The following is a 22719-nucleotide window of genomic DNA, read 5'->3' as shown; positions in this document are numbered from 1 at the left end:
CCGGCATGGTGAGGGAGTTAGGCGGAGGGGGGTAGGGATGGCGAGGGAGGGGTGTAGGGCAGGTTGAGAGGGCAGGGGGGAGGGGAGGGGCCAGGGGAGGGAGTGGAGGCAGGGTTGGCAGTGGAGTGAGAGGTAGGTGAGGCGAGGGCAGGGCAGGGTAGGTAAGAGGAGGGGAGGGCATGGTAGGGACTTAGGGCAGAATGAGCGGGAGGGGAAGGATAGGTGAGGGGGGACAGGGGATGGAGAGGTAAGGGAGGGTTAGTGGCATGGTAGGGGAAGGGCATGGTGTGAGGAGGCATGGTGAGGGAGTTAGATGGCAGGTGAGGGGAGATGCGGAGGTGAAGGGAGGGGGAGGGCAGGGTAGGTAAGGGCGGGGAGGGGAGGGTTAGGCATGGTGAGGGGAGTTAGGGCAGGTGAGGGGGGTAGGTTGAGGTTTGAGGGCAGGGAGGAGAGGGTTAGTGCAGGGTGAAGGGAGAGGGGGCATAATGAGGGGAGTTAGGGTAGGTGAGGAGAGGAGAGGGGAGGGTAGGTGAGGGGAGGGCATGGTGAGGGGAGTTCGGGCAGGTGGAGGAGGTGAGGGGAGGGTTAGGGCATGGGGATGTTCTGGTCTCCATCCCAGATACCTCTGCTACGGTCTGAATGGATCCTCTTTAAGCCCTCTGCATGCTTCCTGTCCAAAACAGTTTGTGCATTATGACGATATTTTGTCACGTTTTTGTTCGTTTTGTTGTTCAGCAAGGGTTTTCTCGACTGTTTGTGGCACAACATTTTATCCTGAGGCATGCGGAAGTTCGGTAGCTAAAGTCTAGGCCCCTTCGTTGATTGGTCAACACTAGGGATTCTTCAATTAAGTGTTTGTTGTCATTCAACAAAAAATTTTACCTGAGAAATACTGCACCAAACATCTTATTTAGATGTAAAATTACGTGACTAAGCAGCAAAAATGTCATAATTAATTAATAATTAACAGATTCATTCAGACTATTTTGAGGAAGCAAATACTGGCTGCAGTGTCTCAAGAGGGACAAACAGTACTATTGCCGCTTTTTTCTAGTTTTTCAAGTGAACGTTTGAAGGCCTATGCGAGGCACAGACGTTCACTTCACCTAGCCGAGTTCTGCTAGGAGCAAACCGAACCTAGTATGCAGACGCCTCCATGTCCCTAATTGCCTGCTGGCTAGGGGAGGAGGGGTGGGGGGTGCATGAGTAAATGAAATTAGCACATCAAAAACAAATGAAAATGTGTGTGTACATGTGCGTGTGTGCATGTGTGTGTGGGGGGGCACACACACACACACACACACACACAACTTATAAGGTACAGCCACTGTTAATCATAGCCACATAGACAGAATGGTTAATTGCTGGGGGAAAGCTTCTGGGTTTAGCTTAACAATAACATCACTAAACCCCATTCAACACAGGCTGCTGAGAGCTTTTACATGTAAAGTGTTCTGAACAGACGGACATATGGACACACGTAGCAGGCACACACACACACACACACACACAGGCACGAACACAAACAATGTAAACCATTGTATCACTGGTACATAGTACACTGAGAAGCACAAGGATGAAAAGAGCAAAGATTGTCAAATGGAACCTGATTTACATGTCATGCATAAACATCAACATTTTAGAAAGGTCATTGAGGTGTATTTCCTTAGCCACTCCCCTTCCACTCCTCAGATTCCCTTCTCCTGTCCTCTATGTGTTATAGGGGTCTGTATGCACCCCGCTAATCAGGGGTTGGCCATAACCACACACACACACACACACACACACACACACACACACACACACACACACACACACACAGTGATAAAGTTGCGTAGCATAAGCCCACTGTGACAGGCCGGTCTTGTTCCTGGTCCTGCAGTCACAGCGTCTGCATTCTGGGAAGCGCTGGTCTTAGAGACAGGGTGAATAGAGCTGCAGGGACCTGCCCCATGGAGATAAGGTTATCTATTCAACCATTGAGCCAATATTTAAACCTCACATACACACACATTTACAAACAAACACACATGCACACACACACACGCACGCACGCACACACACCCACACACACACACACAGGCACACATAAAGAAACACAGACACACACTGACTGAACCCCACCTCCTCAATGTGCCCCTCAACAACAAGCGTTAGTGATCCCTTGACTTGACAATGATATTAGGCACACTGTCAAACAGTAACAACAAGAAGCTGGTCTCTTCTTTTTGAGACTGGAACATAACAACTGGTACAGGCTGGTACAGAGCTGATGAACCATAGTGATCATCAGCTCTCAGGATGAATATGAAAACAAGTAGCATCACAATTCTGTCTCTGTGCATAGTCCCTGCTGTTTCTAGGAATCTGAGTTATTTGGTTGATCCCAAAATATCTTTACTCCTGACCTCCAACCCCAGGGAGGGAGAACCAATGGGTTCTCCCTTTTTATCCCCTTTTGCTGCCTTTTTCAATTAAAAATAGATTTGAAGGGAGAAAACCATGTTTGTATGCATTACACAGATGTAATATCCTTGAAACCTGTTACTCTTAGTTCAAACCAACCTGGTTTGAGAGAATTCTCTCTGGATAGAGACTTGATCAACACAAATGCTGAGAGACATTTCAGAGCCTTAATCACTCAAGTAAAAGGGGCATGTCAAGAGACAGCAAAATGAGACAACTGGAAATAGAAAATAACATTAATGCCGTTCTTCATGCTCCAACTCCACAATATGCTCATGTACTACATTGAACAAGTACACTTCAGCACATGGCGTATCCAACATCTAACAGGTGAATGAAACACTCTGTGCCCGTGGCGTGCCCATTCTTGCCCGGCAACCCCCCAATCTTTGACACTCTCTCTCTTCCCTCTCACTCTCTATTCCACCAACTCATACTCTCTCTCTCTTGTGATGTTGAGAAACCAGGCTAGTCTGAGAGACCAGGTTAGTCTGAGAGACGAGGCTAGTCTGAGAGACCAGGCTAGTCTGAGAAACCAGGCTAGTCTGAGAGACCAGGCTAGTCTGAGAAACCAGGCTAGTCTGAGAAACCAGGCTAGTCTGAGAGACCAGGTTAGTCTGAGAGACCAGGTTAGTCTGAGAAACCAGGCTAGTCTGAGAGACCAGGTTAGTCTGAGAGACCAGGTTAGTCTGAGAGACCAGGCTAGTCTGAGAGACCCAGGTTAGTCTGAGAGGAACCAGGTAGTCGAGAGAGCCAGGCTAGTCTGAGAGACCAGGCTAGTCTGAGAGACCAGGTTAGTCTGAGAGACCAGGCTAGTCTGAGAGACGAGGCTAGCCTGAGAGACCAGGTTAGTCTGAGAGACCAGGTTAGTCTGAGAGATCAGGTTAGTCTGAGAGACCAGGTTAGTCTGAGAGACCAGGCTAGTCTGAGAGATCAGGTTAGTCTGAGAGACCAGGTTAGTCTGAGAGATCAGGTTAGTCTGAGAGACCAGGTTAGTCTGAAAGACCAGGTTAGTCTGAGAGACCAATCTAGTCTGGGCCTGACTATGATTGCGATATATTGTCTTCCCATCTATGAACAAGCTGTTCTTGACCCTTATTGACCAATGGATTGCATCTTTGACTTTCATATGCAGTATGGAAAACGAATGCGATAAAACATCTAAACTGCCATTTATTGCATTGACGCATGATTGCATTTTGAACAATTTATGAATTACACCAGAATTACATTGAAGACATTGTATCAAGTTTGAGCTGAACTTCACGATTGACTCAATAAGTACAAGCCTTTCATTGGTTCATCAGTTTTCCCAAACAAGATACCTTTTTAAATGAATCATCCTTTAAAAAAATACAAAATTATAGTAACTTGAAGTAATCAATCAGAAATCAATATCACTAAAAGGAAGCCGAACACCCCAGAGAGAGAATTTAGATTTCCTCAGTATATCAATGGGTAGTCTAATTCTGAACAGACTCATCGACAGAGTTCAATCAAATGCAAGATTGGCAGAATAAATCATGGAAAACTTGAACAAAAGCGTCTGTGCCTGCCAAGGCTGTGGTATTGTTGTCAAACAATGGAGTGTTCAATCTGTGTCATTGCATGTTTTATGGAACAAGGGCAAATAGCATTCTGACGGACAGCAGAGCATTAGAAATTGAAATGTTTTCTATCCTCAAACATACCCGTTGTCTCTCATATGCTTGGATATTCTGATTGAGGCATTTCAGTTCATTTATGTCCCTCTCTCCACTTTGCCATAGCCTATGACTCAAAAGACTAGTGCCCAGCCAGACTCTTATCATAGACTCTAATGGATATATATTAAATTGACTACTTGAAAAGCATATTGAAATCTGATCTCTAGGTCCGACTACGACCCAACACCATAAGTGCATCTCCACTTCATTGACCTCTAGTCCTCCAGTCCGTGATCAAACCAGAAACATAGATAATCTTAAAGTCCTAAACATACAGTATAGATCTCTCAAAACATAAAGAAAAAAACATAATGTATATAAGACTTTATGATGCTAATGTAGCAAAATAGTAGTCTGTATGTAGGTSTCCTGGCCCACCGGTGATTTCTGACTTTCCTGTCCCAGCATTTACTGTAAGAAAGCCGTGGCTAGGGCCTGAATCCCTTGATTAATGGCTGGCGTAACAGTGGTTGGTCTGTCACAGGTAGGCCTCAGCCCTCTCCCAGGGTTGTATCTCTGAGAAGAATCCTTCACACAGCCCAAAGCCCTGATCCAGAGTCAGAGGGATAGCCTGCGCCTCCTCCTTCATCTCCTCCCAGGGGTGCACCTCCTGCTGCTCTGGAAACAGAGTCACCTCCTCGAACTGGTGCAGGTGGCTCTGTAACAACTGATCCTGGCTCAGCTGTTGCTGTTGAACGTGATGGTCCCCCATGTTACTGCTGTCACATCCCACTGAGCCACTCAGCTCCATGTAGTCGTAAGAGTAGTGGGTCTGCTGGGTCTGATTGTCCCCCTCTCCACACCACCTTCCCAGCCCAGCGGAGTGCCTCCCCTGCAGGGTCAGGTCCAAAGAGCAGCCCAGGGAACTCAGAGCAGTGTCGATATCCAGTTCTTCGAACGTACTGCAGTTACCACTGAGGACGTCATCAAACACAGACGCCAGGTCAAAATCTCCCCTCAGAACTATATCTGCGCTGTGTGCCTCCATGGCTAACAGCGGGGATTTGTGGGTCCGTGCCATCTTGCCGTGTTGCCTTGGAGAAGGTTGTTTACGCTTGCTGCTGGCTCCAGCTCCAAGGTAGTGGTAGCCATCTTGGCTCCCCTGAGTGCCTCTATGGTAGCCAGTTTCCTGGTTGTGTAGGAGCTTGCTCTGCCTGTTGGTGTTGTAAAGGTTGGAGGACATTCTCCTTCTCTTGAAGACTCCGTTAACGAACATGTCAGCATACTGAGGGTCGATCTGCCAGAAGCCTCCTTTCCCTGGTTCATCCTTCTGCCGCGGCACCTTCATGAAACACTTGTTGAGCGAGAGGTTATGGCGGATAGAGTTCTGTTAGGGGAGTGAGAAGGGGGGAGTGGAGATGGGGAGGGGAGGGGAGAATGTGAGGGGGAGGGAGAAAGGGAGGGGGAGGGGAGATGGGGAGGTGAAGGGAGAAGAAGAGGGGGAGTGGATAAGGGGAGGGGAGAAGGGGGAGTGGAGAAGGGAGGAGAGGAGGGGGAGTGGAAAAGGTGAGGGAGAAGGGAGGGCAGGGAAGAAGGGGAGGGAGAAGAAACAAATGTGTTAAATCCATGTTGCATGTGATGTATATAATAATCTAATTTGAATAGTGTGTTGTATGTGTGTTCGTATGCGTGTGTGTGTCAAATAGAGAGAAAAAGAGAGAGGGGCCTTCTAAGGGGAGGAGGAGTTATTGTTGTTGTTGTGTAGGAAATGTACCTAATGAGGCTTTCTAGTGTAGAGCTCTGTGCATTCAAACATGATCAACTGTGCTTAGCTGCCAAGGGAGATCTCATAGGGATACTCATTTCACACACACACACACCACACACACACACACACACACACACACACACACACACACACACACACACACACACACACAACCCCCTCCCTAGAGCAGTAAAGCACTTGTGTCTGACCCCCTGAGATAGAAGCCTGACAGAGATCTCTCGGAGGGTAGAAATAGCAGAGATGTACTCTTATTTGAGACACCTTGGTTTATAAAATTACAAATGTAAATTCAAATGAATATCATTAGGATCTAATAAAATACAGTATAAGTTACTGTTGATGATTATAAGTTACTGTTGATGATTATAAGTTACTGGATGATTATAATAAATAACAGGAACAATGTGTTTTAAATAGATTTTTGTGTATTAATATTCTTACAACAAAACAACAGGTTTAGTGTGCATATTGCAACCCTTCTGCTAGCCCTTATCTGGTCTCTCTCTCTCTTCTCTCCCTGTCGCCATTTAGCTCATCAATAATAGAGTGACAGAGGATAACCGGGTCATTTACCTGCCAGCTAGGATCTGCGTGTCTGTAGTAGCAGAAGTTGTCTGTGATCCAGTTATAGATGGTGGACAGAGTCACCTTGGGCTTCTTGCTAGCCTGCATGGCCATACAGATGAGAGAGGCGTAGGAATACGGCGGTTTGACTTTGGGGTTCGTTTTAAAGTCAATCTCCTCTGGTGAGATGATCTGCGCCTTGATGTGGTGGTCGTGGTGAGGGTAGTTCACCAAACGCACGTCGGTGGAGTTACTGCCAGAGGTAACCGGGCTCCCGAGGCAGAAAGGCATACCGGTAGCGGCGGTGTCCCCCGCTGGAGGGCTGGACGGGGAGTCGGTTCCACGGGGGTACATGCGCTGGTGGTAGGAAAGCAGGTGATGTGATGGGCAACCGGAGCCAGTGCCAGTGGGTCTTTCCTGGTTAGCGCTGAGGATGGAGAAGTTCTGCAGCCAGTGGAGGCTGGTCAGGCTGTCGTCCAGGTGCACTGAGCCGGCTGCGCTGTCCTGAAGCTCCGGCTGGAGGTTCAGCCATTTCTCCTTAAACTTGGAGGCGATCTCCGGACTCAGCAGGACAGGCATTCTAAGCGTGAGTCACGGGACGTTCAATCGCGAAGATGTGGAAATTTTGAAGGACTGTTCAATGAGATGTCCTGCAGGAAAACAAATATTGAAATCGACCAAAACCACATGAAAAATTGCATTTGAGCCACTACCCCCATTACAGTAGCCTATTAAAAACACACTATATAAAAAAGCCTATTTGTCTCAACAGTCGAATTCGAGTCACTACTCCCATTACAATAGCCTATTAAAAACATTCTATATAAAAAAAACTATTTTTTCTCAACATGCCGACATGTCAAAACATGAAAATTAAACAAGTGATTATAACACAGTAGCCTATATACCCTTACCTCAAAAACAGGTCAGCGACAATGCTCGGGAACAGTGTACACCTGTTGCAGTGGTCGGTGATCGGTCGGTCCCTGTGCTCTATTCTCCTAGGACTCCGGAGAAGCAGCATCTATCTTCTGCGCAACAAGTGCAGAGGGGGAGGGCTCACCTAAGTATGATCCAGCAGTTTATATAGAAATGTAGAAGATTATTTAATCAATTTCAGTCGTTTTTGCATAATCCATAATATTTCAATCCCGGCCAATTGCTCACCAGAATGATACATGAAAAGGTCTGGGTGCTGGAAGGTTCTTGGATGCTCATAATAAAGGCGGAGAGACTCCCCACGAGCCCTTTAAACGTCTTAGAGGTCTCTGATTGGTTGCCTGCTCTCCAGGTTTCACTTGTCTTGACAGACAAAGCTGATGTGCATGAGGATATGAGGAGCGCGCTCAACTGCTCAACCAGGAATTTATCATTATACCGACATTAGGCTGGCCCTATGTTAAGGTTACATTGCGGAATACAAGGATAACCACAAAATCAACAACAATTGACATCTCGTTCTTCTTTCCTAAATGCTATTGTTGTCCCGAGCCCAATCCTGATCCAAGACCTGTTGAGAGCAATATGGCGCGACAATGCCCCCACGGAGCGCTGAAATGTCGCGCCACAAGTCCCGCGCGTGTGCTACACTTTACACTCAGCATTCCATACCTTTTGTCAACATTTAGCTAACCCCTTATTAACTGTAGGCTATCAAATAGCACCATCCAACTGCAGAGAGGGAAATATGAGAGGGAATTCCTACACAATAGCATCATAGGCTATAGCAGGTCTAGGCCTACTATAACATATTACGGTATCTGAATTATTTCATTTTAAATAATGTAATGTATATTCAATTTGTCTCCAACTATAATGCTTGTGAAATAGAATACAAAATGACTCAAGTTGCACAACTTCACTCCTAGGGAATTAGCGTAATATTGGGGGATGACCTAACAAATTAGCCTACTCCAACAAATTATTGACATTTTGAGGGATTTTGTATAATCCCTATGGACATCTAGTTTTTCTCTTTACTACAATCCACAGTTTCTAAATGACAACAACAAAAAACCTGCCTCCATGGAAAGCTATCTTCGCTCCTCACATAGGGATGCACTGCCGCTCTGTGGAGATATAGTGTACTGCAGCTTAATTTGAGCAAGTTTGCGACAGCAGGAAAATAATCCTCCAGCAACAAGAAATGTGAATTATTATGTGGATTATAAATCATATACATTTTTGTAGGGGTTGGTACATTTTTCATATCGGAAAATCAAGTCTGATATTTCAAGGTTTCAAAAAAACTCAAATGCCAACAACTATAAATGTTCGGTATTTCAGGAAAGTTCTCCTGCAACAGGGTGATCATATTAAGATCCTACACACTATACCTAGAGAGCTGAATCAATTTGTACTGATATGATAAAACTGGACAGGTGAAAGCAAATTCCCAGCAGGTTGGTGCATGTAGATCAATGCAAATGAAGGATAGGGCATGAGCAGAGGAAACCACATAAGACATTGAGATGCTGCCCATGGTGGTTTCAGCATCTTCAAACAGATGGCCCCAGACCTAAGCCAGTAATAGATCAGAGATTTTCTAGAGGTTCGCAGAGATTAAGGATCCTAACCTGACCTTACCTCACTCTCCCTCACGCACAGTGACCTTTCCTGCAATATTTTCCCTTTCACAGGCTTCATTTAACCTCTGTTGTAGTTGCTCTGAATCCATAGTCGTGGGAAGTAGGGGTGCTGAGGGTATTAATATATTAATATAAATTATATATTTTTTTTTCTCACAAAAGTAGTGCACTGGGCATTTACTAGTATTAGCGGACCGATATAGCGGGCATCTCTGATTTGGCAAGAAAGGTGGTTGTATAATTAAGAACAGTATCTTGCAGGATTCAATAGTTGGAATTGTAAGAGTTGTTGCCCTGTCCCCTTCTCTTCTAAATCCATTCTAATGGAATCCAGAAAGAACCAAACCCTGTCTGTCTTCAAATATTTACATCAAAAGGCATCAAGTTATGGGCGAAGACACAAAACATCCACATCAAAATAAATATTTTTCTTAATCAAATAACATGGAAACCACCACTTTTTGTGCAGTATTATTTTACCATTCTTACAAACCACTTAATGTAAATGTACGTTACTGTATTGTACATAGGCTGGTCATCTAGGTTTGTACCTGTAGACTTTCTGTCACTAAAAACAATGCACAATACAGTAATTGAGTACATTGAGACATCAAGTGGTTTGCAATGATGTGATGACGTGGTGCAGTTGGTAGACCATGGTGCTTGCAATGCCAGGGATGTGGGTTTGATTCCCGTGGGGGACCAGTATGAAAAGGTATGTAAATGCAACTTATTTCTATGTGAAAACTGAAATGGTCTATTCATTCCTTTTCCATTTTAGTAGACACTCTTATCCAGAGAAACTTACAGTAGTGAGCGCATACATTTTCAAAGTGGAAAACATATATCAACCAAATATTTTTAAATCCACAAGTATTATCAGATAATTATCAGACTCAAATTACAAATGCTTGTAAACGCTCAAATACATTTAGGTTTAAAAAAAAACACAAATGTAGTGGATCCCCCAATACATTTTTATAATTAACTGCCAACATGCCTACATTCCATTCAAATAATGCAGTCAACCCACAGCCGGTCACTGGCTGAAATCAGTTGATGATAGGACTTAGACAAGTTGTAAATGCAACAAGTACTGACATTGTTTCATATAATAGCACTCACAGCTTTCCCCCACTTTTATTTTTTATTTGGACATCTATGGTCTGTTTACATATTTTAGAGGCTATTTATACAGAAAATTGGTATAAAAAATGTATAAACTATATTTATAATTATATGACAATATTCTAGGTTGACAAACGTGTTATTACTCCATTTCTGATATATTACATAACTTACGCTACTTTTATTTTCCTGCTTTAAGTAAAATCAGGATTATGCCTCTACTGCCATTCATTCTAATTAGACTGGTTAGGATTTCTCCCTGACCAATATGGCTGCCATTTTCACCCATTCTGGAACTTTTAGGGTTTATGACATAGTCGCTCTAGTAATTTAATAGAATCTTTATTGCGCTTGCCCTGTAACTTGAGGGTTGGTGGTTGGAGCGCCGAGCTGGCTGTTCCCTCTCAGTTGTTACATTTGTGGCTGTAGTGGGAAAATACTGCAGACTCTCAATCATTACACTGTTAATAGTGGGCATACTAAAGAGCCTTTGGTCCATGCGCTTGTAGAAGAGCGGGTTCACAAACAGTAGGCTAGTTGCCTGAACAGATCTGGGGCAAAGCAGAGCTGTGAATGCTGGGACAAAGAAGAAGTGGGTCATTTTATGAGAGTGGAGCATGAATGACTGCATGTAAAAACTTAGATAAGCCAGTCCAGCTGTTGCAGGCTGTCTGTCACGGAAGGAAGGAGGCACCACATGGTTTCAAAATCCCACTGGGCACAGACGTCAATTCAACGTCTACTCCACGTTGGTTCAATGTCATTTAATTGAAATGACGTGCAATTAACGTTGATTCAATCAGCGTGTGCCCAGTGGGATGTTTCCAGGTTCGTTTCTGGTCAATCACGAAGGGACCTGGTGAAACAGGGTAGTGTTTGACCAGCTGTTCTTATGGTTGCTAGAGGCAACAGCAGTGTTTGTCAAGAGAGGCCTATGGCATACAGTACGTCTACATACGGGGGTCTGTTGTAATAGGGGATGTCTTGTAATCTATCATTATTCACCTGTTTTGCATGACGTCTAGCCCACTTTACATGAGGACACTGAAATCAGGCCACGGTATATGGTCTACCTATGGTGTCCTTAAGGGGTGATTATAAAGGTCATCAGACCAATCAAAAAGGGGATTATAGTAATAAAAGCAACAACATTGACCATATTCATAGAGAGTCCAAAACTAGAATTTGGCAGTTTGGTTGTGCCCTGAGGATAGCTATATTTTATTGATATAATGCATTTTTCAAAGGGACCATTTCACCAGCAGGTGTCTCTATTTCCAAAACCTAACACAAACCCACGCACACCCACCCACAGAGAGGCTGCACACAGATAACAGGATATTTACAGTATCCAGTTTCCCACAATCCTTGTAGGTTTATTGACGGTATTGAGGGTTCGTTTTACACACAATCTACTCCAGGGATCATCAACTAGATTCAGGCGCGGGACGATTTTTCTTGAGCAGATGGTCAGGTGGCCGGAACGTAATTACAAATAATTTGTCAACTGCAAAATGACCGCAAGAAGCCCAAACAGATATAATATTAGACTAAAACAGAATAATTCCAAACCTTGCTGATATTTGTATATGGTCACATACTGTATATATCTCTATTATGCGTGGGAATACTTTGGAACAGATTTCCAAAATTAAAATCACTTGGAGCTGATTTGCTGGTGTTTTTACAGTATTTTACGTCCAACAATAAAATAAACAAATATATATATATTATTATTTTTTGCTCAGAAAACGCCAGCTGAGTAACCGTTGTCTACTCCCTGTGGCTGCGCTGTTATTTTCCTTTCACCCTGCATCCACTTCAATGCAATTTATGCATTGGGGTCTGTTGTTAATAGGGGTCTCATTGGGGCCATTAAATGAAACATTGTCTTTCCTATGAGAGCTAATTGGGATGAAACAGTCTGCCAACTAGAGGCTCAGTACATAGGGTGTATGGACAAAGAGAGAAAATTATTGCAGATTCTCAAATCTGCACGAGCAGAATGAGAACAAGTCACACATGCAGTAGTCTCGCGTTACCAAACCTCCAAAATCACGTCGTTGTAACGCCTCCCTTGGATAAGCCTGGTTCTCGACGAGGCTACGCGTACAGTAATAGAGTCGTAGACAGTTTGAAACATATATATATATAATACATTTATTATAAAGTATTCATAATACAAAACATAGATATAATTGGTATATGACAACATTTAACAAGTAATTTATAAACATGTAATAAATGATTTAATGACTGCATATAGACAATCTAGGTTGTGCTGCGTGGTTTTGACTGCAATATTGACTTAAATCACCTCACTAAAGAAATGCGCAGACACGACGCTTCTGAATGTGGCTATATTAAATACACCCGTGAATAGACTGTCCCTAATGTAATTGTGGAAGTTTTGTTTACCATATTTGGCAAGATAGTGACACAGCGCGCATGGGAATTGGACAGGACCGGCCGTCATTCACAAAATTCCACCCCCTAGAACTTTACAAACAATGCATTGACTCACGGGATTTGTAGTCCAAAACAAACAAATATAATAAATCCTCATTTTTGGGCACATAATCCTCTCATATTTGACGTTACTATTTTATATTTTCATGAACATGTGAACTGTCTAGATTCTAAGCATTTCCATATTATTTTTTGCAAAATACTGACAATTCCTGTCTTGTGATTCGAGAACATGGAATAATTCATCAAGGTCCCTTAGTTATGGCAGGACTTTTGCGGCATACAAATCCCATTTGCAGTGCTTTCTCTTCACTGGCTGCCGGCAGGCGTCACTCAAGGGGCACTACTGCTCCTACAGTAAATATTTGTGTTTTCTCAACTGGTTGTGATGGTGAACGACTGAGACCGAAAAGAGAGGAATAAAACCACGAATATCGAAGTCTAGACACAATACTACGAGACGCGAGTAGGAATAAAGATTCAGCGCAAAATGGAGGAGCTCAAACACCAAGTAATGATAAACCAGTTCGTCTTGACAGCGGGTTGTGCTGCAGATCAGGCAAAGCAGCTTTTGCAAGCAGCACATTGGCAATTTGAGGTATGGGGTTAGCTACGATCAGTAGCGAGATGGCATGCTAATGTTTATGTTTGACTGCGTATGTGACAGACAGTAAATGTAGTTTTGACCGGGCAGCGAAATTTGGCCGAAATTCATGGCCGAAATTTGATGTTGCACAAGAACATTCGAAGAGAAAGATCAGTATCAACACTTAATAAACTCAACTTCTAACATGTATTTATTTGTATTTTTATCGAATTGTGCTATTGTATTTGTGCTTTGTAAATATCCGTAGTATCCATTATGTAAGGCTGGAATGGGAAACGTTTACCCAGTCAATATCCAATTATAATTTACTCTAGCGATTAAATTAACCTGTTCCCATGCAGTGGTTAGGCGAGGCTAGAAAATGCAATTATGCAATGAAGACAACCGTTCGTTTGTTTTGACTGCGCATGATTGTTTAGTCTGCACAGAAAAGTGAAATAGATTTTTCACATCACGTTTGATTCAGCTCCATTGTTTATGTGCTGAATGTTTTTGTAAGCACACTGTAATTACATAAATCTCTAAACAACATGGATTTATATTGATTTATAAAAAATAAAAAATACATGTTCTGTGTTCTATGTATTAGAGTCTAAATAGAATTGATCAAATTATATTTTATTTTTGTTTTAGACTGCCCTCAGTGCCTTTTTTCAAGAAACGAATATTCCATACGGTCACCATCATCAAATGGTGAGTATGGGCTACGTATCGGAATGCAGTCCACTCTTCACCTTAATCTTTTTTTAATATGATGGTGTCATTTATTTTTAACAGTGTCAATAGTAGTATAGTAGAACTTCTCTTAGTTAATTAATTACTTAGAAAACGATAATTATGATGTAGCAACAATAACAAAGCACATGTCGGCCATGTTGCGTAGTTGGGGGCTCTGTAAACAGAGGCATGCTTGCAGCAGCAGTCACGTTGTCACGTTCCTGACCTGTTTTRTCTTGTTTTGTATGTCTTTATTGGTCAGGGCGTGAGTGTTGGGTGGGCAGTCTATGTTTTGTATTTCTATGTTGGGTTTTGTGTTCGGCCTGGTATGATTCTCAATTAGAGACAGGTGTGTATCGTTTGTCTCTGATTGAGAGTCATACTAAGGCAGCCAGGGTTTCACTGGTGTTTTGTGGGTGTTTGTTTCCTGTGTTAGCGTTTGGGCCACACAGGACTGTTGCAGGTTAGTCACGTTTGTTGTTTTGTTTATTTGTAGTGTTTGTTGGTTTGCCATTAAAATCATGAATACCTCCTACTCCGCATCTTGGTCCGATCCATGCTCCTCCTCGTCTGAGGAGGAGAACGACATTGACAGCCGTTACACACGTTCTTTTCAGCCAGCACAGGCTGTGTTCGATCAGAACGTTGGTGATCATGGAATGGACAGAGGAAAGTTGCAGATGGATTCGAAGAATATGTCGGTGATATGTGGACTGCGTAGTGGTGGATACACGTGAACGGATTTCACATTCTGTGTGCCACAAACACCATATATTGTATCATAGTCGGATAAATGGAGACACCAGGTAATGTCATTTCCCAGAAAAGGACAGCCAGTCCCTGCTGCTGTAGTTGTCTCCATTTGTCGGACTATGTTACATCATTATGTGTTGTTCTACGTGTATTACATGTGTAAAGCAATAGAGGAAACAACATCTCAAGCATAACATTGTCAGTCAGTCACTTGTTATGGTTTTGTAAGCACTACACTGCCCACTCAGTGGCACATAGGCCTTTGTGTTGAGCTGCATGTCATGGCAGGACCTAGCAACAGCTGCATTCTGGGACACACCATAGATGAGGATTTGGGGAAATGTTGATCAGTTTGGAGCTGAGCAGAAACCCATCGCTATGTTTGTCCAGATTCTCTCTTTGTCAGGTTAGGTTGTCACCACGCTAGTGGACATTTTAGTGTTCATGCTGCTGTGTCAATGCAATGATTGGTATCAGATATACGTTTTATTTGTGTGCATGGCATGATGCTTACAGTACAGTGTATTCATCCAACGCTGTTTATTTAAACTGGAGAATATGGTGTTTTACCTGAAGCTTTTGTGATTGAAAATACAACACTGTAGGAGTGATTCAACCAAGACCTGATGACATCTATTAGCTGTGCAGAAACAATACTTCTACCTTCCAACCTTTTTTTAGCCTATATGTGTGTCACCTGAAATGACTTTTTTATTTAGTAAGTCAACATTCACGCAGATATAGGTGAACCTGGGTCGTACACTTGTATTTGTGTACAGTAGCCTGTATCATATCAGTAGGGGGGATTTCATATCCATAGACACAGAATAATGAACCTCCGTCTCAATACTGAACAGTTGGCTCTGTGTCTGTGTGTGTGTGGTAGTCTTCTTCATGACAGGCTGCAGCCATTGCCAACCCCCTGGAGCCTGTATGTGTGGCTTGGCTATAGAGACTTAATCCACTTTGCTCCAGTCTTTCCTCTGACTGACACACTTTATAGTGATTGACAGACCTGATGGATACAGCTAAAGCGCCGTAAAGGAAACCGGCATAAACCAGGTCCTGAGCAACTGTTCTGAACATTAACCATGTCAATGCTCTACAGTGCAATACACATGAATATAAATCTACCCCTAACATGAATGGTAAGATACTTAGCTATGTGTTTGTATGTAGTGTTCTAATGTATGCTAACCTCTTGTCCTCAAGCAGGTGGGATTTCTCTATTCTATGCTCATGAATTCACATAAATGTTTATCCTCAGTATAATGAGATGATGACTGTTCCAGAGTATACTATAAAATATTATCTTTATTAATTATGACTTTCCTTTAGCTAAGTCTAAATAGTATTTACCCTAGCATCAACACATTCTACCAATGAGCTTTTTCCAGCTGGAGATTGATCACCAATTAAATATGGACTGGTCCCAGTAGCGGCATGCAGCAGCCCCTGTCTCTTCTTGCATAATGTTGTGAAAGGTGGGAGATTTAGCCTAACTTAAGCTTTTTATTATTTTTTCAGCAGCTATTGCAAAGCTAGAGGAGTGCCGTGCCCTTTCCCTGGCACAACATAAACAAACGTTAAGCTTTGCACAGACACAGATTTGATGGGTGTGTGTTTGTGTGTGTGTTTGTACACAATCTTTTTTCAGAGAGCATAACAGGCTTCAAATTAGTCGTGTTTATTGGATAGAATACTAATGAAGCATCCTCTGTTTGACAACACAAAGACTAATGGGCGTGAAGCAGACCCTTTACTGTGGACTTCAGTTCTGTGAGCCTGTTACTGATGTAAGGGGCTTAGTTAAAGCCTGTAGTTAAAGTGAGACTTAGCCTAGCCGTGGTGGAGTTAGGAGCCTACTACTAAGTGAGGAGCTTAGGACCGAAGTAGCCTTTCTTGTACAGATCTAGGATCAGCCCCTATAGACCTTTCAAATCAGTGGCGAGGGGAAATGTACTCCTAAACTCCTGCCGGCTGCCTGGGTAGATTCCCTCCCTACCCTCCACCCTGCTGCCCTGCCCCTCCCTACTCTCTTCCCTGCTCCGCCTGCCCCCACCCCCTTCCCTCCACTCTGCCCCTCCCTACCCCCCACTCACTCCCCCAGCCCCTCCCTACTCTCTTCCCTGCTCCGCCTGCCCCTCCCTACCCTCCAGCCTCATGTTCCCCCTACCCTCCACTCTGCTCCTCCAGTCCCTCCCTACTCTCTTCCCTGCTCCGCCTGCCCCTCCTTACCCTCCACTCTGCCCCCCCCCCGCCCTTCCCTGTACTCCTCTCCGCCCTCGCCCCTTCCTGTCCCTCCTGACCCAGCGGTCCTCAGAGGCTAGCCTATGCTCAGCCATGTTTAGGTTTTCCTCTTTGTTGTGTCTGCTCGGCTCTCCCCTCCGCGGTTTCCCTCTCCACACACTATCTGCCCATACAAACAGTGCCACRGCAACACATTCCAATAGGAAGCCAGACTCCGGCTGTTCCAAATGGATTCTTTTCAGAGCAGCAGGGGCCAGCTAGGCTGCAGACACAGAGCTAACTATCTGGCTATGTTTTGGGCCTAGACCGAGGTCACACTGCACCTCTATGAGGGTGTGAGCTGGGGGACTTTCTGAATAGGAGGTGGTGAAACCACCCACTCTTTGAAGTGTGTGCGTGTGCGTGTGTGTGTTGTTGACTGGCGGCTTTGCTGGAGAGTGGAACTGAAAGTAACTTCTCTTATCTCTATCTGGGCCTTACAGCTGTAGTAAAGTGAATGGAGCATCACATGACCTGGGAGAAGGAAGTGGGCTGACTTTCACTACAGCACATGTGACTGATCACTAACCTAAAGAACCAGCTACAGTAACAACCAGGAAATACAGTTTATAAAGCCTAGACTGATACAATATGCCTGTAGATTTGACTAATTTCATGTCACTATTGTATTATCAAAACCAGGGGATGTGACTCACTCCAACACAAATATACAGTTTGTGGATATGGATGTCATTGTTCATTCATGTCTGGTGTGATATTGTAGGTCTAGATGATCAATGAACAAACCATTAGACTCCATGTGTCGTCTTGTGGTCCAATGAACCACTCTTTACAATGCTGGCATTCACAGTAGCTGGCTAGCTGTCGTCTGGATACGCTGACGTAGTCAAGAAAGGATTGGACAGCAGAGTAAGTTAACAAGAGTAGTTGAACATTTGTTTCCTGGAACTATGGAATACTCTGATGTTGGGTGGGAGAGAGGGATGGGGTGGGAGAGAGGGATGTGTGAGGGAGAGAGGGATGGGATGGAGGAGGGGTGGGATGGGTAGGGGTGGGCTGGGGAGAGAGGGAGGAGGGGGGAGAGAGGGATGGGTAGGGGTGGGATGGGAGAGAGGAGGGAGATGGGGGAGGGGTGGGAAAGAGAGGAGTAGGGGAAAGATGGAGGAGAGAGAGGGGAGAGGGGGAGGGGCGGTGGGGAGAGAGGGATGAGGAGGGAGAGATGGGGGAGAGAGGGATGGGCGGTGGGAGGGGGGTGGGAGAGAGAGATGGGAGTAGTTTCTGGTAACTAAACTTTGTGATTTTGTTTCTGGTTGGAGCTAAAAAGACTGTTTAGAAGAACTCTGATTAGCTGAACACACACAACAAACACACTCTTTTCACACACGTACATTGTAATTGTCACGATGTCTTGCTGGTGAGAGAGAGGACCAAAACGCAGCGTGTGAAAAATACATTCTCTTTCATTAGAGACGAGAGAAACACGAAACGAACACTTATAACAAAACTAAACAAAACACAAACAAACAAACGACCGTGAAGCTACAAACGTTCTACATAGACAATTACCCACAAAACCCAATGCCTATGGCTGCCCTTAAATATGGCTCTCAATCAGAGACAATGAACCACAGCTGCCTTCTAATGAGATCCAATACAGAACAGCCATAGACATACAAACACCTAGACAAGACACTGACCCATTCAACATACAAACCCCTAGACAATCCAAAAACACATACATTCCCCATGTCACACACCTGACCTAACTAAATAATAAAAGAAAAACAAAGAATACTAAGGCCAGGCGTGACAGTAATGTTTTAACATGTGGTATTATACATTTGTTTATTGTAGAAATATTGTGGTATAGAGTAGTGTGTAATGTGTTGTATTGTAGATATTTGTGGTAGAGTAGTGTGTAATAATGTGTTGTATTGTAAGATAGTTTGTGGTGTAAGTATGTGTAATAATGTGTTGTATTGTAGTATGTTGTGGTAGTGTTGTAATAATGTGTTGTATTTGTAGATATGTTGTGGGAGTGCGTGTAATAATGTGTTGTATTGTAGATATGTTGTGGTAGAGTAGTGTGTAATAATGTGTTGTTATTGTAGATATGTTGGTAGAGTAGTGTGTTAATAATGTGTTGTATTGTAGATATGTGGTGGTAGAGTAGTGTGTAATAATGTTGTTGTATTGTAGATATGTTGTGGTAGAGTAGTGGTGTAATAATGTGTTGTATGTAGATATGTTGTGGTAGAGTAGATGTGTAATAATGTGTTGTATTGTAGATATGTGGTGTAGTGTTATAATGTGTTGTATTGTAGATATGTTGTTGGTATAGAGTAGTGTGTATAATGTGTGTATTGTAGATGTGTTGTGGTAGAGTAGTGGTGAGTAATGTGTTGTATTGTAGATATGTGTGGTAGTGTGTAATAATGTGTTGTATTGTAGATATGTTGTGGTATAGAGTATGTGTATGTTTGTATTGATAATGGTGTGGTAGAGTATGTGTAGTAATGTGTTGTATTGTAGATATGTGTGGTAGAGTAGTGTGTAATAATGTTGTATTGTAGATATGTATTGTGGAGAGTAGTGGTGTAATAATGTTTGTATTGTAGATATGTTGTGGTAGAGTAGTGTGGAATATGTTGTTGTATTGTAGAATGTGTTGTGGTAGAGTAGTGTGTAATAATGTGTTTTGTATTGTAGAGTAGTGTGTAATAATGTGTTGTATTGTAGATATGTGGTGTAGAGTAGTGTGTATAAATGTGTTGTATTGTAGTATGTTGGGTAGTGGTAATATAATGTGTTGTATTGTAGATATGTTGTGTGGGTAGAGTAGTGTGTAATAATTGTTGTATGTAGATAGTGGTGGTAAGAGTAGTGTTGTAATAATGTGTTGTATTGTAGATATGTGTTGGTAGAGTAGTGTGTAATAATGTGTTGTATTGTAAGATGTGTTGTGGTAGAGTAGTGTGTAATAATGTGTTGTATTGTAGATATTGGTTGTGAGAGTAGTGTGTAAATGTGTTGTATTGTAGATATGGTGTGGTAGAGTAGTGTGTAAAATGTGTTGTATTGTAGATATGTGGTGGTAGAGTAGTGTGTAATAATTTGTTGTATTGTAGATGTGTTGTGTAGAAGTTTAGTGTGTAATAATGTGTTGTATGTAGACATGTTGTGTAGAGTAGTGTGTAATAATGTGTTGTATTGTAATATGTGGTGGTAGAGTAGTGTGTAATAATGTGTTGTATTGTAGAATGTCTGTTGTAGAGTAGTGTGTAATAATGTGTTTGTATTGTAGACATGTTGTGGTAGTGTGTAATATGTGTTGTATTGTAGACATGTTTGGTAGAGTAGTGTGTAATAATTGTTGTATTGTGTATGTGGGTAGTGTGAATAAGTGTTGTTATTGTAGATATTGTGTGGTAGAGTAGTGTGTAATATGTGTTTTAGATATGTGGTGGTAGAGTAGTGTGTAATAATGTTGTTGTATTGTAGATATGTTGTGGTAGAGTAGTGTGTAATAATGTGTTGTATTGTAGATATGTTGTGGTAGAGTATGTGTAATAATTGTTGTATTGTAGATATGTTGTGGTAGGGTGTAATAATGTGTTGTATTGTAGATATGTTGTGGTTAAGTAGTGTGTTAATAATGTGTTGTATGTAGATATGTTTGTATAGAGTAGTGTGTAATAATGTTTGTATTGTAGATATGTGTAGTAGAGTAGTGTGTAATAATGTTTGTATTGTAAGATATTGTTGTGGTAGAGTAGTGTGTATATATTGTGTGGATTATAGATATGTTGTAGTTAGAGTAGTGTGTAATAATGTGTTGTATTGTAGATATGTGGTGGTAGAGTAAGTGTTGTAATAATGTGTTGTATTGTAGATATGTGTGGTAGAGTAGTGTGTTAATAATGTGTTGTATTGTAGATATGTATGTGTAGATGTAGTGGTTTTGGTAATAAATGTGTTGGTATTGTAGATATGTGGTGGTTAGTGTGTAATAATGTGTTGTATTGTAGATATGTTGTGGTAGAGTAGTGTGTAATAATGTGTTGTATTGTAGATATGTTGTGGTAGAGTAGTGTGTAATTGCCTTCATCTTGTTTGGACCACAGGAAGAATAGCTGCTGCCTTGGCAGGAAGTAATGCGTATCCTTAATAAATACAAATACACGCACACATTTATTTTGAAGTCTCCATTAGGCTATAACTGGTCATGTTTTAGATGGGAAGATATTTATAATCACAGTCATAAATTACAACATGGCTGACTGACTGCACTTTTGCAATGGCTGCTAGGAGAGAAATGGTCCTATCCCTCTCTGTCTGACTGGCCCTGGACAATGACCATGATCTGTTCATCACGAGGGCAGAGGGAGGGAGGGAAGAAGGGAGAGAAAAGAGAGGAGAGTAGTGAGGCAATAAGGAAGGGAGGAAAATAAAGTCAGAGTATTGGTTTTCCAGCAGGGTAGAATAGGGTAATAACAGGGTAATGATGATGAAGTATTTGGAGACGAGAGATGATTCTCCTCAGTTACTAACACAGATCATCTTTGTGTCTGTGGCAGTCTGCCTGGCTGGTGAAAAAAGTTCCACTTTGTCTCTGGATAAATACCATTGGAATGAACTGAAATCCACTGTATGTTTCCCGTATTGAGAAAGACAGGTGTGTGTGGGTGCATGACTGTGTGTATCTGCGTGTGTATTTTTGCTCGTAGTTCCAAGTTTACCATCTGTTCAGGCCACGCAGAGTGTATAGTATTTCCCTGTGTGGTGTGTGTGGGGTGTCACAGTACCAGGCAGGCTTGTCCTGAGCTCAGTATGTTCCAGCGTGCTGTTCTGCATGTTTCCACGAGCAACACTACCCAGAACACTGGACCTGGCTATCCACACACACACACAGGTACAACACACACACACAGGTACAACACACACACACACACACACACAGGTACAGTCGTGGCCAAAAGTTTTGAGAATGACACAAATATTAATTTTCACAAAGTCTGCTGCCTCAGTTTGTATGATGGCAATTTGCATATACTCCAGAATGTTATGAAGAGTGATCAGATGAATTGCAATTAATTGCAAAGTCCCTCTTTGCCATGCAAATGAACTGAATCCCCCAAAAACATTTCCACTGCATTTCAGCCCTGCCACAAAAGGACCATCTGACATCATGTCAGTGATGCTCTCGTTAACACGTGTGTGAGTGTTGACGAGGACAAGGCTGGAAAAGAAGAGTATTGCCTTTCCAGCATGATGGAGCACCTTGCCATAAGGCAAAAGTGATAACTAAGTGGCTCGGGGAACAAAACATTTATATTTTGGGTCCATGGCCAGGAAACTCCCCAGACCTTAATCCCATTGAGAACTTGTAGTCAATCCTCAAGAGGCGGGTGACCAACAAAAACCCACAAATTCTGACTAACTCCAAGCATTGATTATGCAAGAATGAGCTGCCATCAGTCAAGATGTGGCCCAGAAGTTAATTGACAGCATGCCAGGGCGGATTGCAGAGGTCTTGAAAAAGAAGGGTCCACACTGCAAAATATTGACTCTTTGCATCAACTTCAATGTAACATACACACACACACAGGTACAGTGCACACACACACACAGGTACAGCGAACACACACAACACACACACAGGTACAGCACACACACACAACACCGCACACACCGCACACACACACCACACACACACACACACACACACACACACAGGTACAG

At 42.8% G+C, this 22719-nt stretch overlaps 2 protein-coding genes and 1 long non-coding RNA gene across 4 annotated transcripts in view; 2 read left to right on the top strand and 1 right to left on the bottom strand.

Annotated features, from left to right (window-relative positions):
- Positions 1-3621: 3621 nt before the first annotated feature.
- LOC111977584 (forkhead box protein J1-B-like) lies at positions 3622-7785 on the bottom strand. Its single transcript, XM_024007077.1, has 3 exons — positions 7380-7785; positions 6475-7115; positions 3622-5499 (listed from the first exon to the last, which is right to left on the bottom strand). Exons 2-3 carry the CDS (start codon positions 7042-7044, stop codon positions 4651-4653), a joined length of 1419 nt encoding a protein of 472 aa, XP_023862845.1. The 5' UTR covers positions 7045-7115; positions 7380-7785; the 3' UTR covers positions 3622-4650.
- Positions 7786-12957: 5172 nt separating this feature from the next.
- LOC111978160 (UBA-like domain-containing protein 1) overlaps positions 12958-22719 on the top strand; it is a 26910-nt gene continuing 17148 nt past the window's right edge. The window contains exons 1-2 of the mRNA XM_024008049.2: positions 12958-13248; positions 13891-13950. Of these exons, the coding sequence (XP_023863817.1) occupies positions 13141-13248; positions 13891-13950 (168 nt within the window). The 5' untranslated portion in view covers positions 12958-13140. The remainder of the gene's footprint in view (positions 13249-13890; positions 13951-22719) is intronic.
- Positions 20430-22132, top strand: LOC139029253 (uncharacterized). 2 transcript variants are annotated; one of them, XR_011481546.1, is made up of 3 exons: positions 20430-20541; positions 20799-20842; positions 20981-22132. It is a non-coding gene; the product is annotated as an uncharacterized lncRNA (long non-coding RNA). The 2 variants fall into 2 exon arrangements; XR_011481547.1 differs by having other exon boundaries at positions 20579-20842.

Source organism: Salvelinus sp. IW2-2015, linkage group LG18 (genome assembly GCF_002910315.2).
Source record: "Salvelinus sp. IW2-2015 linkage group LG18, ASM291031v2, whole genome shotgun sequence".
Lineage (NCBI taxonomy): Eukaryota > Metazoa > Chordata > Actinopteri > Salmoniformes > Salmonidae > Salvelinus > Salvelinus sp. IW2-2015.
Note: the sequence above shows the minus strand (reverse complement) of the source record. Positions and strands in the feature narration are given on the sequence as shown.